The following is a 17,138-nucleotide window of genomic DNA, read 5'->3' as shown; positions in this document are numbered from 1 at the left end:
AACGTCAAAATACAGTCTGATTATACCGTCGCACCATTGGGGATGCCCTCAACTTTTACTTCGAAGTACTTTTATGATTTGTGAGTTTGCAGTACAGCATTGAAGGTTGAGTTTGTCCTACAATTATACCGGTATCACCACCACCTTGATGAAAATGGATTCAAATCGGAGGCACAAACTTTAATTCACACTGGTAGTGGTGATAAATCGACGAACTCGCTGTGTATACGGTCATCATGGTGGCTGCATGGTCAACCTTCGTCCCAATCATCGTATATCCGTATTGACTAAATGCCCCAAAAGGTTGAATTGCCCTATTGCATTGTATCGTTTCCGTACTCATGGTGAATCTATCCAAGATATTGTGCCAAATCCGTGATTTGACATGATAAACAACGTGATTTTTGCATTATTCGTACACGTTAAACGACGGGGGTTTCGTGCTGACGAGGTGCAAAAAAAACGGTATCATGATTTGAGTTGTGCCACGTACATGTATATACCTAAAGTGAACTGTACTGCGAAGTACACTACGTACCAGCAGTCTTTTTTATATATGAGATGCTGTGCAGTCTCTTCTAACTACTACAGTAGTTGACAGTTTTACCCACATGCTTATTGTCAATTGAAATTGGAATGAGGTGCTCAATCGAATGAGTAGCACCAAACTCAAAACCCTGATCACTTATCAAGTAGCCAATCAAATCCACTTCGACCAATTCAACATCGAATTAGTCTATGATTTAAATTAGTGTGACATTGGACTGTTAATCACAGTACCGGTACAGTACATAGAATTGATCGATAGATTTGTTGAACCAGCACAAAACTCCAAATTTTGGGTAAAGGACGTTCCAAGTCTGACGAATGCGTCTTACTGTACTTGTAGCTCACAATCACTCCGTATGTGTTAAAAGTACAACTTTATCAATGAAACAGTTCGGGACTACTGTACGAGTCTAAAAAGTTACTTGATCGCTCGACATTCGTGGTTACGGGGTTTGTGAAATCCACACGCACAGCACATGTCGTACACCAAGTTGTGCAGTGTCAAGTACCCCAGGGTATTCGCTTGGATTTGATCCATTGCGTCGGACCATGAGATACCACAGCCAGGACGATTCACATGCAGAAATTGAACGATGTGAAGGTGGCCGTGGATGGCTGCCGCGCGCATGGCGACAGTCGCAGAGCCACACCTTGGCTTCACGCGATGCATGTACGACAGGACAGCCAAGTGTCCCGCGGCGGCCGCCACAGCGAACGCTTCTGCGGCCCAGGTTTGGCCTCCATGTTCATGACACCACTGAACAATATGAACGTGTCCTCGCGACGCCGCGGCGTTCACCATGGCTCGTGTGCAGGTTTGCATTCGTTCGACGTGCATGTATACGAGAACATTGAGGTGTCCATGAATTGAAGCGGCCAGCATCGCTCGATGCGTGCCAGAGTAGTAAGACATGGCGTGCAACGCGACGATGGCAGGGAGGTTGCCACTGACCGCGGCAACTTCCACGAGGTCGTCGTGGTCGAAAGCATCTAGTTCGAGGGTTTTCAGAAGATCAGGCTTGTTGGTAGCGATGGCGTGCAGTATCACCCTGGAAGTCAAGTGAGGCAAGTACACCAACAGCAGCGGCACCCGTGCGTCCCCGTGTTCTGCGATCCATAGATCCAAGATGCAACTGGTGGTCGTGCTTGCCAGCGACGTCAACGGAACCATGTCCTCCAGCACACCATGCTGGAACTCGGCAACCAGAGTGAAAAGACCGCGGCAGCACAAGAGGTATCGAGTCGAGCTGACGGCCATGGCGACGAATTGAATTGTGTGAGTGTGGTCGACAAGTTGGGAGGATCGATGATTTGATCGAAACGCCACACCGTTAGCGTTACATCCCACCTGTTTGTTGCCGTTTCTGTTTTTGGAAAACCGGTAGCATCCCTTTGATTGGTTCATTTCGGAGAGGTATTCGATTACGATTGGCTGAAAATAGGTACGACAGGCAACACGGATCAAAGTGCATATAGGTGTCGTGTGATTGGTGGAGAACATTAAGTTCAAGCTCAACCATTGGCCCTTTCCCCTTCCTGCTGATGTCGCCACTTCCCACTACCGTGACCTCTCTCTCGTTCATTGATAAGCCAAACTTTCAGCGTTTCGATGAATGATGGACGGTTAGCAAGTACAATACACACATACATACTACTAGTATATACTAGTACTTCGAAGTAGTAGCCAAGGATTCCATTTGGACGTGAAACGGTCGTCGTCGGAAACGGTTTCACTGACGGTTTCATTGGGTTGCCCGACTTTCCCACTGGTGGTACAGACTGTACCACCAGTTCTTTACAGTACTGTACCACCAGTTCTTTACAGTACTGTACCGTACAGTACTGTAAATAACTCAACATCCTATGTATGCCCTAGTGCGCATACATATATATATTCACACATATTGTCCTTTTACCCAAAATGTGGACCTTTGCGCTGATTCTTCGCCAAATCTATCGATCGATTCTTTGTAACTTACTGACTTTTGTATGTAAAAATGGTCCAATGTCACACTAATTACATCCACACACTAATTCGATGTTGTCTGCGTCAAAGAGTGGAATTGATTGGCTCCTTGATTAGATTTCGTGGTTTTGATTGGTCGGTCGATTTTCTGCTCATTCCATTGAGCACACAAAACGCGACACTGTGCTTATCCCGCTTAGCGATATCGTTCTCCTAGTCCACCCAAGAGGCCGTGGGTCGCAATGTAGTGGGAAAACAACTGCGTCTTCAAGAACGCTTGGTAAAACGCGAGGGTCGCGCCATCTCCTTGTCGATGCTGTTGGAGGAACCCGATCGAGTCGAACACGACCATGCTGTCGCCGTCGTCGGCCAGGACAAAGCTGAACTCCTCCATGCTGTCCAGCATCCTTTCCCACGTCTGGTGAAACAGTGCGAGGATGTCCGCGTCTGGGAATGCCGCGGGCGCCGCCGTCCACGACACGTCGTCACTGCACTCGACCTCTGGACGGACGAGCACTCGCAGCGCCGCTTCTAATGCAACCGCTTGCGGAAGCACATCCGGAGTATCATCCGGATGTCGACTGTTATCCGGGTGGGTATCCGGATATCGTCGCGGATCTTTTGCGTGGCTGCGTCGCCGAGGGGGCGGCTTGACGTGGCACTCGATGCCGTCGGCGTCCAAGTCCACAACCATGACCGTCGAGTCCGAGTCCTGAACGACATTCAGCGCTGTCGAGGCTAATGTGCGGTGGACGCCAAACACAAACGGGGTCGGGCAGTGCAGACAGTCTACAAGGCAGGCCGGCAAGACGGGCGCGAACACATGTGGCCACTGCAACGGGCGCAGAAGCAGCCGTAGCGTCTCCCCAACTGTCGTGAGCACGGACACATGACTCGAGATGAGCAGCACCTTGCGTTCGCAGAGCACTGCCGCCAGCACTTGCAGCACATGCTTTGGCGACAAGCACGTGAACAAGGTGTGCGTTGACAATTCCGTCACGACTGACGACTCAGCCGTGAGCGCAGAGAGCTGCGCCAACGTCGGACGCCACTGCGTGCTGGTGGCATACGTCGAGTCGGGATCGGCCGTGGCGTCCGCATGTAGCTGTCGCAGTCGCCGCCGCACCGTTTCAAAGTTCGGGACGCGGCTCAGCACGCAAATACCAGCGAGGACAAACCGCCGTAGGTTTTTCTGTTCGAGAAGCACGAGCTCGAGCGGATTCAGCTCCGCGGCATCCGTGATGGGAATGTATCTCGAAAGGCACACCATGTACAGCGGACGATCTGTTGGGCCGATCGTGACGTGGCAGAGCGACGGCGGCGGGTGCGTCTGACTGCGGACCACCGACGGCGTCCCTCCAGGGCAAAAGAACGCGTCCAAATGCTCTGGCAACTGAGATGATTGGTCCAGGGACGTCGTCGAGTCGTACAGGACGTCTGTATCGAACATCGTAGAGGACGCCTGCAAGGCGAAGTGAAGTACCCCCGCGATGCATTCGGCGGATGGATGAGAGGGAGATAGCGACAGCGGCGATTGGTGCGATGAGTGGACGTTCATGACGTGGACGACGTCCTGAAGGGTCGAGTTGGAGTCGTTGCTGCTGCTGTTGCTGCTGTCGCTGCTGCTGGATGGTGACGCTAGTCGTTGGTCCTAAGCACAAAAATGTAAAGATATATATATATATATATATATATATATATCGTCGTATCACCGCGAATTATTCTCATGAATACGACTTTGATATCCATGCATGAATGTATATATCCATGCATGAATAATTTATATATATATATAGAATAAATACGACTTTGATATCCATGCATGAATTTATATATAATATATTATTATATACATATATCGGTAAGGTGCAAAGTCAAAAGAGTATTGGTAGTACTGAAGGATTGATGAATACAAGTCCTGGTATACTAATAGACGAGACACTTCAAAAGAGTATTTACTGTTAAATCGAGTAGTATTGTGCTTTCGAGTGAAATTTCATTGTGTTGTGGCGTGGATTCTCGTTGGAATTTAAATCGATTTGATTGGCTACCTCAGATGAGCTCAAAATTATTAGCCAATCAAAACCTTCTCAATGAAATTCAACCAATCAGGTCGATTGTGGATCGGTTTGGTTGGCGCGATCCTCTCCCCAAATATGTATCAAATCGACAATATATATAATTGTACTCAATGAAATAGACAGATCGTTCGTTCTCAACGATTCAATGCCATACCGTGAATGAAACACAGAAATCCATACACATATATATATGTATATCGAATCGGACATACCTGGAGCAAGACAGATGCACTGGTGGGGTTGCCATGGGGGGGATTTGGTCGAGTTTTGTGGGGACTGAGGCACAATCGACTACGAGACGGAGACAGGAGCATCGAATGGAAGCTCGGGCTTTGAATGAACCGTACAAAGTGGTTCATATGCAGCGTATCCTTGACGTGGCGGAGCAACTGTCGCAGCAGCTTGGCCATCGAAAGCACATGTATAAAGTTTCCACTGCTCCACTCAGCCAAATGCGCTTGAATCGCTTCGACCAGTTGCGTCGGGGCCTCGCCATGGACGTGGAGTTGGGCGGTGGCGCCGTGGTTAAAGTATTTGGTCTGGAGCAGCCGGCCGAGATGTGTCAGGGACGATAAACAAGAGGCGGGTTGAAGTGTCGGGGACGATATACATGAAGCGGCAAGATCCGGATTCGGACGAGACTCCAGCAAAGGCAAGATGCGATACGTCGACTCCATCCAGAAACTCAACGGGCCGTGCGTGCGTTCTTTGAACAGAAATAGCCAAAATACACAGCACAGTCGCCGGTTGGCTAGTACCTACGAACGACAGGAATTCGTTCATATGAACAAGGACAAGTGAAATACGGCATTTTGCCCACATCGTAGTATTTCGTGAATAGGAAGTACCCCGTACATAGTATACGTGGGGACGAAAGACATATCGAGAATCGTATGGCCGTGGTATGAGTTAAGAGATAAATTGTACGGAAAGATAGCATGGACACGAAAGCTGAATCAATCAATGACGGTACCCGTTCGAGGGTGAAGCTGCTGGTGGCATGCTGCAACTCGACTTCTTCGATCGGTGGCACCATGATCTCCATGTTCACGAGTGACTGGAATGCCGATGTGGTGGAAAACGCGCAAAAGCTGGGAGCCATCGCGGCCAAGATGGCTGTCTCGACGTCGACGAAGAGGTCGCGGTTCGCGCTGAGGCCGCCGCAGAGGTGCAGGTCGTGATGGAGAGATTCGCCGAAGGATGCGACAGACAGGTTTCCACCTTGCAGGAGATGTCGTTCTTCATGTCCGATGTAGAAGAACGAGTCTGCCGCCATGTACTTGTGGATGATCTTCTTGGCATAGTTCACGCGCTGGGCGGTGGGGCTGTGGCTGCTGTCGTCCGTCGGCACGAGCTTCTTGAACTCATCCACGCTGACCCTACACAAGCAGCATCGATGGTGAACCGCCAAGTCAAGCCAACGAACGTGCAGACAATGTCGAGGCTACGTGACACGTACAAGAAGAGGAGACGAGCAAAGTTCTTCGAATCGTGCTCGGAGAGGTATTTGAGGAACACGGCATGCATGTGGGGGTCGTGGACCACTGCGTCCAGAGTCACCGTGGCGGTTGACGAAGTCCGCAGTGGCGGCGGCGGTGGCAGTGTCGACGTCATGGAGGGAAGGAAGCGCGGCGCCGTTGTGCGTCCTGTCTGGCGAGTTGTCCAATCAAATGGTGCGGTTACACCCCAACAAATACGAGAGTAGGTTCACCACATGTGTATTAAATACAAATCCGCATATACAAATAGTTCATCCATTATAAACATAATTTTAAATAATGACGCTGTGCAAATATTCGTACTGTATCTTCGATCCATGTGGCGGCGACCGAAGGCCGACGACGATGTATGGCAAGCACAGCGAAGCTAGCTACATGCTAGACCCACAGTCAGAAACGCCTCGGAAGAGGCGTCTTCTGACAAAGATCACCCGCTTCATGCAGCCAGCGGAGACTTCTCCACCTACCTACACCCTTCCGCACCTCCACGTACCTACCGCCTCCAGCAGCATTGCAACCCCAAGTTCTTCAGAACGAATACACAAATAAGATCACCTCGCTGCACGATGTATTACCTACTTCCAAGCTTTCGATGTATGCGCCAACTCCATGGACAGGAGGGCGTCTATGTGAACATATCAACAAGATGGCATCCCTTGTATTAGACAAGAACTCATCCAGGCTAGCTAACCACGCGATACAAGAACATTGTTCTTGTATACTACGTTTCCCATGGAAACACATTTAGATCACGCCGATGCGGTTGGCCACATCCAACGCGTCGTAATCGGCGGTAAGGCGGACATACGCCTTCTTTTGGCCATCGGGTCTACAAACATCCACACAACATGAGCCATCAAGAACTCATCGCGACGATCATGGGGACAGAAGCGCGCGGACGCTCGCACATGTGCGTGGTTGCGATCGAGGGGAACAAGAGCCCAACGACGCACATGGGCGGGGTCCGCGACAAAGAGAGGCCCATGCATGACGGAGAAGTGTCTCGATCGAGACGGAGAACGTCGCATGTGGGGGTGGCCTCGAGCCTCGACACGATGGGGTGTACCTGATCAAAGTGTTGACCTTCAACGCCTTGATGTCGTACAATTGCTTGACGGCGTCCTTGATTTGGCGCTTGTTGGCGAGCTTGTCGACAAGGAAGACCAACGTGTTGTTGTCTTCGATCTTCTTCATGGCCGATTCAGTCGTCAACGGGGACTTGATGATGCGGTACTTGTCGAACTTGTTGCGCGAAGGCACCGACTTGCGGACGACCTTGGGGGCACGCGCCAACTTCAAGGTCTTGGGCTGGTAGAAGTGGGTCTTGGTGCGGATTTCCACGACCTTGCCGTGTTTGCCCTTGAGCACGCGGCGGGCGGTGGCGACGGCCTTCTTGGCGCCGGCGGTCTTGGTGGACGTGGTTTTCTTAGCAGGGGCCATCTTTCTTGGGAAATGAGCGATCGGTGTGCAACCAGTGAACGGATATCCGGTTACATATCCGGATGACACGTGACTGGCCACGAGACCCTGCTTTGTGATTGGCCACATTATACGACCCAGTTTTAGCAAATCAAAAATGACATGATGCATACGGATGTTTATCCGGATTGTGCCCAATCACGAGAATTTGAGATAATACCCAGTACTTCGAAGTATAACGTTACCTTCGTCAAGGAAACGATGCCTAGAGGGGGTCTAGTTGTCGTAATTAGCCAAAACAATGCAGTAGTGTATTACGCAAAGGAAATTACAAATATAATTGGCTACAACTCGAGTAACTTACAGTAAGCCTTATAAGGGATATGAAAGGAGGTATTGGGTGTGTGCACGTCGAAAACTATCTCCACGGTTTGTATTCGCATTTCGACCACATTATGACATTGAAGGTAAGCACGAGGCATGGTTTATACAAATCAACGCGGAAATCACAAGCAAACGACAGGGTCTTTTGGAGCTCAAGAGGAAGTAGTTGGGCAATAAGCGATGATTGACAACATACAGTGATTTCCATGGCGAAGTTCGAAGGTGTGGTGTAGTAGTTCAACGACTAAAATGTGCGACCAGTTTGAATGATTGTTGACGTTTGTCATAAAAACGATGTGTCGTTTAACTCTGAGTGTCCATGTTTCCCACAACTAATATCGCCTTGTCACATGAAAGTCGATAAAGTGTCAGATTTGACTCCGGCGTACCTGCCTACTCGATCATCGTGGTCGTCGCGGCCATAAATTTAGGTTTCATAGATGGTGTGTGGCCACATTGCAAGGGGGTTGCGATCATATTCGCGGCGACTAACGTTATGCAATTTTCCACCCATACTGGATGTAGTTTTGGTTTGCTCTCTCCTTCGTTGCTGTCAAGAAGAATGCTGTACATGGTTGTGAAGACCCCTTCAGTTCTAAGGGTATATATATGGAATCACGAAAAGAAGGCGAGAGCAGATTATTGTTGGACTAGCGACCTACACCTTGAAGGTAGCTTTCGAGCTTCTCGTTTTGGCGCCAACCTTGATGTGAGTAACCACCTGTCATCGATTTTCACAGTTTGACGTCTAAACGACACCTTTGAATCAACGTGTTGCCTATATTACCTGTCACATCCTTGTGAATTCTCTTGGAAGCCACACCGGCGGCCCCAACATCGAGGCTACATACAATACACACGAACTTACTCCTTTCCTACTCCATCGGAGTACTCATTTTCGTTTCACACAATAAGCCGTGTGGATACCCTTCGTGACTCGAGCTTTGTTGCTCGTCACTGGTCAACTGTCAAATGTATCCAACTCGGCACAAAACCCACCCCTTTGCGTGCCAATATGGAACCATAACTTCTCAAGGTCGTCGTTACGACATATGTTGAAGGATTCCCTGCAGTCATTTACAGGCACCTCGACATCATTGACTGTGCTTATCAAGGCTATGCAAGCCGCTGTCGGCTAGCCTTCATGGGCAATAACCGTATTCTAACGTTAATGTTAGCCCGTGAATGTTTGCCCGTCGTTACCGATATCACATTTCATGTCCGCTCCAAAACGCGAATGCCATAATAATAATGATTGGGTCATTAGTCGTTGGTTGCCACTAAAAAAAAAAGGAAAAACTCGGACGCCCCAGCTTGAATGGCTCTGGTGAAGGTTTTTTTCGCCATTTGTTTTCGCACTTTTGTGTCGACCAATCCCAAGGTGTAACCGCCATGTCACCTCCCCGCATACAAACATAAAGGCGGGTACAGCCTCCAGAACATGATAAGTCGAAGTCAAACTTCGGCGATGCTGTCACACTCGTCGATTTGAGTCGCAGCGAATAGCTTGCCCCACGCATCTATGATGTACGAGGACGACAGCCTCTTGGACTTGAGCTGTGACGAAGACTTGCTGGCATTGGGCCATCTTGACGACACACCGCAACTCATGATGGATGCTACGGCCGACCTCGTTGCCGAGCTTATGCGGCGCGAGCAGGTCCATCGACCTGACGCGGCCTACCTCAGCACCGTTCAGCGCGACGGCATGGACGCATCTTGGCGCGTGCGCATTGCTGCGTGGATGGTTGCCGTCGCCACCGAATTCCACTTCGCCGACGAAACCATGGACCTCGCGGTAAACTACCTTGACCGGTACCTGTCGACAATGTCTGTGTCCCAGCACGATCTGCAGCTCGTCGGGCTCGTGGCGCTCTTGATCGCGTCCAAGTTCCACGAGCCAGACGCGTTGCTAGTCGCAGAAGCGGTCAACTTGGCGCAGCTGGCAGGGTTCACCGGCCCAATGATTCGGACCATGGAAACGTCCATGCTGCGAGTCCTCGAGTGGAATCTGCATGTGGTCGTTCCCACACACTTTGTCGATTGCTTTGTCGCCGACTTGAACTACTCGTCTGGAAGGACACTGCGCGACGCGTGTCAGCCGTTCCTGGCCGCCAGTCGGGTATCACATGAGGCACTGGCGTTTCTGCCGTCGCAAGTCGCGGCCGCCGTCGTGACCCTCGCCTGTCAGTGTACCCATGACGTGGCATCCCCACCGCCGTTGAAAAGCAGCAGCCAGCTATTCGAAATCAATGCGACGCAGGTCGACTTGTGTCGGCGGCATCTGTTGCAGCATTGCGAACCCGAGCGCTCCAGCATGAAGCGAGACCGATCGCCGAGTCCGCTGGGTGTGGACGATCTCGTGGACGAGTCGGCGCGGTTTTGTCCGCTGGTGGTGAAGCGGCCAAAGTGCCAAGTGCTGTAGTCGATGTGTTGGTGATAGGTGGATACAGTAGGCCTGCGAATGAATTGATAGTTGAACGTGTAATAAATATATAGAGTGCCCTGAACGCTGTCCATGTACAATTACTTGCACTAGTGATTGGTTCTGCTCATGACGTCACCTTGAATGTCTGTGTTGGTTGTGCGAAGACTGGAAGTGTGAGCGCTGCCATCGGCTCTGTTCATGAAGATAGCCACAGTCTGGATGCTTCTCATGGCGTGGACATGATGAAGATCGTGTGATGCCGATGCACAGAGCTCCATATGGCCACAGCCCCAACTCAACTGACCAAGGCGAACGCGATGTCCTCATCCTCGGTGATTGAAGTTCGTCCACACTAGTGCAGCTTGCGTACCTCCAGCGTTGCCTGTCTGCGTTCATGTACTGTATGGGAAGACACAAGTGCCTGAATGGGCAGTAGTTGCCTGCCTGCATGTTGCCATGGCCCATAACGATGCCAAGGCTGGTGATCTCCTTTATCCGGATGATACATTGTTCCTGATTATACTTGAGGACAGTATGTTACTGAACCTGGAAGTAGCCAATCATCCGGATAAGTAACCACTTTGCATTGCGTTTTGGATCTAACGTTATCGCCATTATTCTCCTACCACGGCACTCAAGCCATCATGGCGGCACCGTTCGACAACAATGACCTGCTCCAAGTACTGGACATCTCCATCAAGCATGTCAGTCTTCCCTTGGGTGACAACAACCCTGGAACCGATGACTCGCCGCGTTACAACGGCATCTACTCGCCAGTCCATCGAGGTCCGGCCTATGTGTTCGAGACCGACCCCATCACACACAACATGCAGCGCATGACACTTGGATTCGATGTGAACGAGTGCTGCTTGCCGCCAGGATGGACAGCTCGGTTCTCTCCCTCGAAACAGCGCGTGCGCTTTACTCATGAAGCGACTGGCGCCATACAGTACACCCATCCAGGCATGTAATACCTACCGCCTTGCCTTCCCAACATCCACCCATCACCCCGCGTCGTCCTCACTTCCTTGTGGGAACATCGCATGCATCTCTGGATCGACACGGGCCACACAATCGACGGTGGTCAACGAGTCTCCAAGATGTAATGTAGAACTGCTTGTAATTAGTGTTTGAATGCGTGAGAAGAGTGTACAGTCCGTAGCCCATGCTTCTCGTCAGTGTCCACCTTCATTTGCTCCAGCGATCATCGCATGATGCGCTCGGCGTTCGTCGGCAACTCATGCGAAATCTTGAAATACTATTACATATTATTTCTCAATATTGTATTCCATAATACAATATATATATTTACGAAGGATATTGTATCCCACAGTATTGCATCGGTCCCATTATTGCAAACTGCCACGACCATGGTGCTGAACGCGTTAGTGTCGTTCAACTCGCCCCTGCAGCTGGTCTTGGACAACTACAGTCTCGTGATGATAGAGATCGTGAGCTACTTCATCTTCCTCATGACATGCGTCCATGCATCTGCGTCTCCGCGCCGGACGCAGCTCGTGCTTGGTGGGCTTGTCGCGTTCCACACGCTCTACTTTGGCCTCGGGCAGCTCGACCCGACCCTTGCCATCATGTGGCACGGCCAAGCCCTGGTTTGACCTTCACTCAATCCACACCGCCTGTTCCATCCCTTGACCTCTCGTTGTAGATCATGCTCTTTTACAGCCACGTGCCAGTGTACGCGGTGCTCCTTTTCGCGTCGCTCTACTACCTGTGCGTGCGGCGCATTCTACTGCTAACATTATCGATCGTTTTCCATTCTCATTCTGTGTGTCCGTGTAGAGCGTACATCGCCACGCTCAAGCTACACTTGCATTTGTCGTCGAGCATCGCGGCCGTGGGGCTTCTCACCCTCGCCTTGGTCTTCCCCGCCGAACTCGTGGGCTCCAAGCTGCTGTGGTGGACGTGGCACGACACCGATGAGACCCTCGACGACCGCTTCCTCAACGTCCCCCTCGCAGCTCTGGCCTCCCATGCGTTCTCCGCGTCTTCGTTCTACCTTCTGCTCCACCTCCTTCGAGAGTCCGACTGCCGCTTTGTTTTTTCTCGCTCACAAATACATATCCTCTGTAGATATCTCACATTTGGCCTCGAGTTTCAGCCAGCGAACGCCACCAACGAATACTTGGGCGTCGGTGGCGCCACGTTGCTGTCGTTCCCGCTGTCCACGCTGGCGTTTGGGCTGACTTTTCAACTGTTTCATGGGCTATTGGATGTGTCCACCCATGTAAGTACAGTAGGAAAACCATATTATATGTGATATCGTTCGTATTGGAGTCGCGTATATTGATTCTCCATATCATTAGACAGTCTTGGCAGCGTTGATCGTCGTCGCCACGCTCTGGGTATGGAGTTCTGATCGCCGTGGAGGTATGTAAAAAACCCATGTATCCATTTCCTCTCAAACTCGATAGTACTATAGAACTCATAAACTTTATAAATTTATATATTGTGGGCATATCGCCCAAATATTGGACTTGCCTCACGTTGCCAACTAGCATTCGAATCGAACTATACTATACAAAGACTAGTATATATGTGGTTTTGCCCCCCAATGCGGAGGGACTGGGTCGATTCAAACGTTTGGATTGGCAGAAAATTCGACAGGACGTGATTTGATTGGCTTTGGCGGTTCTTTAATCCATTCTCTTGAGACATTCAATTCTGCTGAATGCTCTCGATTTGACAATATAATAATAATATGTACTACGTTAGTTATATCTATAAACAAATTCAAAATGATATGTACTCTTTCCACAAAAGAAAACATCTTTTGGTTACTAGAGTATGTGCTTCTAGTAATATATATATATATATATACAGTCTTGGGGCATAAATACCTACCATACTGTACGAGAATCGTTTCGTTCGTAGTACATAATATATAAGTATATGGATATGTCCAAAGCCACGATAAAACTTGAATATTTTAACCCTTTAGAGAGATTTTTCCTTCGATACCACCTCTATACATTTATATACATATATATATATCCTCCTATAACAGCCCTACATAATAGATATATATATATATATACTGATACCTCGTTGGATAGGTGACGTGGATAAGAAGGTGGTACCATGGCAGTACGATGGCGAGTGGCATCACTTGTGGTTTGACCATGCATTGGTCCAGTGGGGAGTCGTATATCTGGCGCTCATGCCGCTGCTGCTTGTCGTGGTAACTCCGTCGCATATGATTTCTCTGGGGTACCACCAGCTGCTGGGGGACTGCAGCCATGTGACAACGTACTCGACTCTGTTTGGGACGCCCCAATCTCGGTTCACATACCTCTGCCACTTGCATTTTGACGAAGCGTACTCGTTCTGCGAGGTCCCTCGATCTCAGGTACGGTCTATTATACACATGTTCGAGTTGTCCATTTTCAACGGAAGATTTTTTTGCACGTGTTTTGTTGAATTTTGATTTTTTTGCGTTTTTTAATCGTATTTGACAGTCTTCGTTGAACAGTATTTTGGAGCCTACAGTAACATCGTGTCCAGTGGGAAGTACAATTGTCATTTTCGCTGAAATAGTATTTTGGACTTATGCATATCTCTTGAAGTGTTATTTGTTTATCTTTTACGAATCGATTAGAATTAGGTTTTAAGCTTATTCCTCCATGTATGGATGGAAGAATGTGTATGTTGTTGGCGGGACCAAACTCGGCTGAGTGTTGATTGGCTGATTCGACTAAATCATTCGAACCGATTTGGCTATTGTAGTACTAGTACACATTAGTATGCGTTGCTTGTTGAATATGAGTAGTAAACCATGCTCTGCGACGTAGCTACATGTGGGCGACCCTTGGTACAAGATCTGCGGGGTAGGGTATCCCCACGGCGTGTTTCCCAACTATTTGGTCGTGTGTGTGGTGGTATCTGTGACACTGTTGCTGGTACTGCGCGATATTTTCACCTTGTCGCGGCCAGCGTGGATCCACCGTCTGCCCAGAGCCGAAACCCATACGCCAGTCAAAGTGGGAGAAGGCTCGTAGTTAGTACTCCACTTGTTGAGTACACTTCTTAATAATACTTTGTGGGGAATCTAATCTCAGTATTCAAATCGAGATGGACTCCGTTAGGATGAAGATTACTAGTACTACTAGTATCACCAACTACTACTATATACTACTACTACATACTACTACTACATAAACTGGATCGAGACTCTTACGAAGGATAGCACCACTACTACTACCACTACTACTACATACTCTACATACTACTACTACCACTACTATCACTACATACTACTACAGTACTAGTAGTATGCTGTAGTACTACTACTACTAACACTACTAACTACATACTATTAATACTACATACTACAACTACATAACTACTACTACTACAGGGAACGACGCTGAGTAGCGGCGTGATGAGGAGTTGTGATTGGACAGAGACGCGGTTCGAATTGACCAATTGAGGCTCACAAAACCAAAATATAAAAGAAGTATCGAATGAAAAAAATGTGATTTGGATATAAGATTACAAAGGATATGAATATAAAGAGTAATTAGTACTAGGAAGACATCGAAGCCATGGTTTTCAAGTCCTCATTCTTGCAGGAAACTAATTATCACAAGGGATCAAGGTCATAAAAATGCCTATTACACATATTGCATTACAACGCTGTGACACATGGACTGGATTTGCACCCCTCATGGGGACGAACAAATTGTGATATGACCCCTCATAAAAATACTACAATTTAATATTCTATTCAAGTAAAGAAAAAAGTATACTGTATGGGTCAATGGAACTACATGCCATAGAATACACAACTCCCCTCCATAATTGGTCCCGAGTTAGCCGGTCATTACAGCTGCATGTCGAACAGTCGTGCCTTCAGCTAAGCGTACGACATCGAGCTTTTGGGTGAGCGTCGGTCAGTGTCGAGGCTTCGTTGGCAGCACTGTGGCTGCAGGTAGCACTGACATTCAAGGTTATCAAGTAGTGGGGTGGAAAGTTGTTTAACTTGTGCTGGGAAAAATTCCGCCAATCATAGTCGAGGTAACGATATCGATGATTATAATTGGCTGATTTGAAAATTTATTCCCGCGCCGTTACTCAGCGTCGTTCCCTGTACTATTAATAACTACATACTACTACTACATACTACTACTACATGCTACTACAACTACATACTACTACTAACTACATACTACATACTACTAACTACATACTACATACTACTAACTACATACTACTACTACATACTACTCACCCATACATAGTACACACATGAAGAATTTCCATCAAAATTGAACAACCATTTTTTTGCTCATTATTTTTCTGAACATTAAAATTATTACACATAATTTTTATAAACAAAACGCCATCTCACACGAACAACAACAACTTCGTGCCTTGTTCCTCCTTCGCATCCGCTTCCATCTTCGTCGTCCCTGTCGTCGTCGTCGTAGTAATACTAGTAGTAGTAATACTAGTAGCTGGAGTGGCGCGAAGTTGGGCTAGTTGGGCTTCGATGGCGGCCATGGCGTCGGGTGTGAGTGTGTATTTGCTCCAGCTCCACATTTGAACGATGCATAGCACGACGGGGGGGGCCACAAGCAGTTGGAACATGGCCTTCTTCATATTCTCATTGTCTTCTTCTTTCAAGCCAGAAGTCGAGACGTGGAGCCAGTGGGCCGCTAGAATCGGCAGCACAGAGTCCATGGGCTTGCAAAACACAGCGTTTAGACCCATCAGCATGGCACTGGACGACCACGTGGGTTGATTGCGACTACTTGGGGGGTCTTGGAGATGACGTGGCGATGTGGCGGAGTGTAGTGGCGCTGCTTGCAACCGTCTACGTACAGAAGTTAATACAAAAGATAACATAAACATAATAGGCAAAACAAAGTCCTCAGGAAGTGAGAGTTCGAAACAGTGTATTGTGGTTGTTCGAGTGAAATTTCATTGTGTTGTGGCGTGGTTTCTCGGTGGAATTTAAATCTATTTGATTGGCTACTTCAGATGAACTCAAAATTATTAGCCAATCAAAACCTTCTAAATAAAATTCAACCAATCAGATCGATTGTGGTCGATTGCACCCCCTCCCCAAATTTGTATCAAATCGACTATAGTACGTCGTCACATTGTAGGGGGTTTCTTCTAAACTAGAACAGCGACATATGAATTGTGACCTTAATCTTGGCAAGATTATACTCTACCAATTTGGAGTTATTTTCGCTAATTAATATTTATTGAAATATTACATGGATTTTGAATAATATAATTAAATAACTAATTACTTGAAGTAAAATAATATTTGTATGTATATCAATATTTGGTAAATTTTGAAAATTTGAAAATTCTATTTCGATTTTTTTTTAATTCTAAATTTTAAAATATTAATATTTTAGGTACATAGAAGCGTACAGAGCGAATGAGATTGAGGGACGACGACACGATAACATGATCAATGCTATACTTCGAACCAGTTTGAGTGAGTTGAACACAGGACACACTGGTTTCCATATAAAAATATTCTTCCGATTCAAAGAAATACTCGGATCGATCGATTCGAATAGATATATTTGGTGAAACAAATAGGAGCCGTGTTCAAGAATTATTTAGTCTGAAATCAATTTTATATTTCAATAAAAATATTAATCAGTCCGTCGTGGGTTCAAATCCCACACACTATTTTTCTACATTCGTTCCAAATGTTATTTGTCTGCAACACGACCGTGTCTAGGTACTACTACAAGGACAGTGCCTAGATAGTAGGTACAACTGTACTAGTAGTAGGTTGTACCTGAGAGTCACTACTACTACTACTACTA

General features: G+C 47.8%; 7 protein-coding genes across 8 annotated transcripts; 2 read left to right on the top strand and 5 right to left on the bottom strand.

Moving 5' to 3' along the window:
- Positions 1 to 889: 889 nt before the first annotated feature.
- Positions 890 to 1,809, bottom strand: H257_11952 (hypothetical protein; the record flags this gene model as incomplete). Its single annotated transcript, XM_009839034.1, has 1 exon — positions 890 to 1,809. A coding segment is annotated over one exon (842 nt), but the record flags the coding sequence as incomplete, so codon positions are not given.
- Positions 1,810 to 2,535: 726 nt separating this feature from the next.
- Positions 2,536 to 6,254, bottom strand: H257_11951 (hypothetical protein). The gene is made up of 4 exons (XM_009839033.1): positions 6,056 to 6,254; positions 5,570 to 5,975; positions 4,809 to 5,354; positions 2,536 to 4,166 (listed from the first exon to the last, which is right to left on the bottom strand). The coding sequence occupies exons 1-4, from the start codon at positions 6,208 to 6,210 to the stop codon at positions 2,712 to 2,714; spliced, it is 2,562 nt and encodes an 853-aa protein (XP_009837335.1). The 5' UTR covers positions 6,211 to 6,254; the 3' UTR covers positions 2,536 to 2,711.
- Positions 6,255 to 6,403: 149 nt separating this feature from the next.
- H257_11950 (archaeal ribosomal protein L23) lies at positions 6,404 to 7,550 on the bottom strand. The gene is made up of 2 exons (XM_009839032.1): positions 7,162 to 7,550; positions 6,404 to 6,924 (listed from the first exon to the last, which is right to left on the bottom strand). The coding sequence occupies exons 1-2, from the start codon at positions 7,533 to 7,535 to the stop codon at positions 6,840 to 6,842; spliced, it is 459 nt and encodes a 152-aa protein (XP_009837334.1). The 5' UTR covers positions 7,536 to 7,550; the 3' UTR covers positions 6,404 to 6,839.
- A 1,804-nt stretch (positions 7,551 to 9,354) lies between these two features.
- H257_11949 (hypothetical protein) lies at positions 9,355 to 10,433 on the top strand. The gene has a single exon (XM_009839031.1). The coding sequence runs from the start codon at positions 9,421 to 9,423 to the stop codon at positions 10,321 to 10,323; it is 903 nt and encodes a 300-aa protein (XP_009837333.1). The 5' UTR covers positions 9,355 to 9,420; the 3' UTR covers positions 10,324 to 10,433.
- A 485-nt stretch (positions 10,434 to 10,918) lies between these two features.
- On the bottom strand, positions 10,919 to 11,552 carry H257_11948 (hypothetical protein). The gene has a single exon (XM_009839030.1). The coding sequence runs from the start codon at positions 11,283 to 11,285 to the stop codon at positions 10,941 to 10,943; it is 345 nt and encodes a 114-aa protein (XP_009837332.1). The 5' UTR covers positions 11,286 to 11,552; the 3' UTR covers positions 10,919 to 10,940.
- Positions 11,553 to 11,670: 118 nt separating this feature from the next.
- On the top strand, positions 11,671 to 14,402 carry H257_11947. 2 transcript variants are annotated; one of them, XM_009839028.1, is made up of 7 exons: positions 11,671 to 11,936; positions 11,993 to 12,057; positions 12,127 to 12,366; positions 12,418 to 12,571; positions 12,651 to 12,714; positions 13,401 to 13,693; positions 14,136 to 14,402. In XM_009839028.1, exons 1-7 carry the CDS (start codon positions 11,697 to 11,699, stop codon positions 14,340 to 14,342), a joined length of 1,263 nt encoding a protein of 420 aa, XP_009837330.1. In that variant the 5' UTR covers positions 11,671 to 11,696; the 3' UTR covers positions 14,343 to 14,402. The 2 variants fall into 2 exon arrangements, with proteins under 2 accessions (XP_009837330.1, XP_009837331.1); XM_009839029.1 differs by having other exon boundaries at positions 12,127 to 12,571; positions 14,136 to 14,397.
- A 1,288-nt stretch (positions 14,403 to 15,690) lies between these two features.
- Positions 15,691 to 16,062, bottom strand: H257_11946 (hypothetical protein; the record flags this gene model as incomplete). Its single annotated transcript, XM_009839027.1, has 1 exon — positions 15,691 to 16,062. One exon carries the CDS (start codon positions 16,060 to 16,062, stop codon positions 15,691 to 15,693), a length of 372 nt encoding a protein of 123 aa, XP_009837329.1.
- Between the last annotated feature and the right edge of the window lie 1,076 nt (positions 16,063 to 17,138).

Source organism: Aphanomyces astaci (genome assembly GCF_000520075.1).
Source record: "Aphanomyces astaci strain APO3 unplaced genomic scaffold supercont1.37, whole genome shotgun sequence".
In the NCBI taxonomy this organism is placed as follows: domain Eukaryota; phylum Oomycota; class Saprolegniomycetes; order Saprolegniales; family Verrucalvaceae; genus Aphanomyces; species Aphanomyces astaci.
Note: the sequence above shows the minus strand (reverse complement) of the source record. Positions and strands in the feature narration are given on the sequence as shown.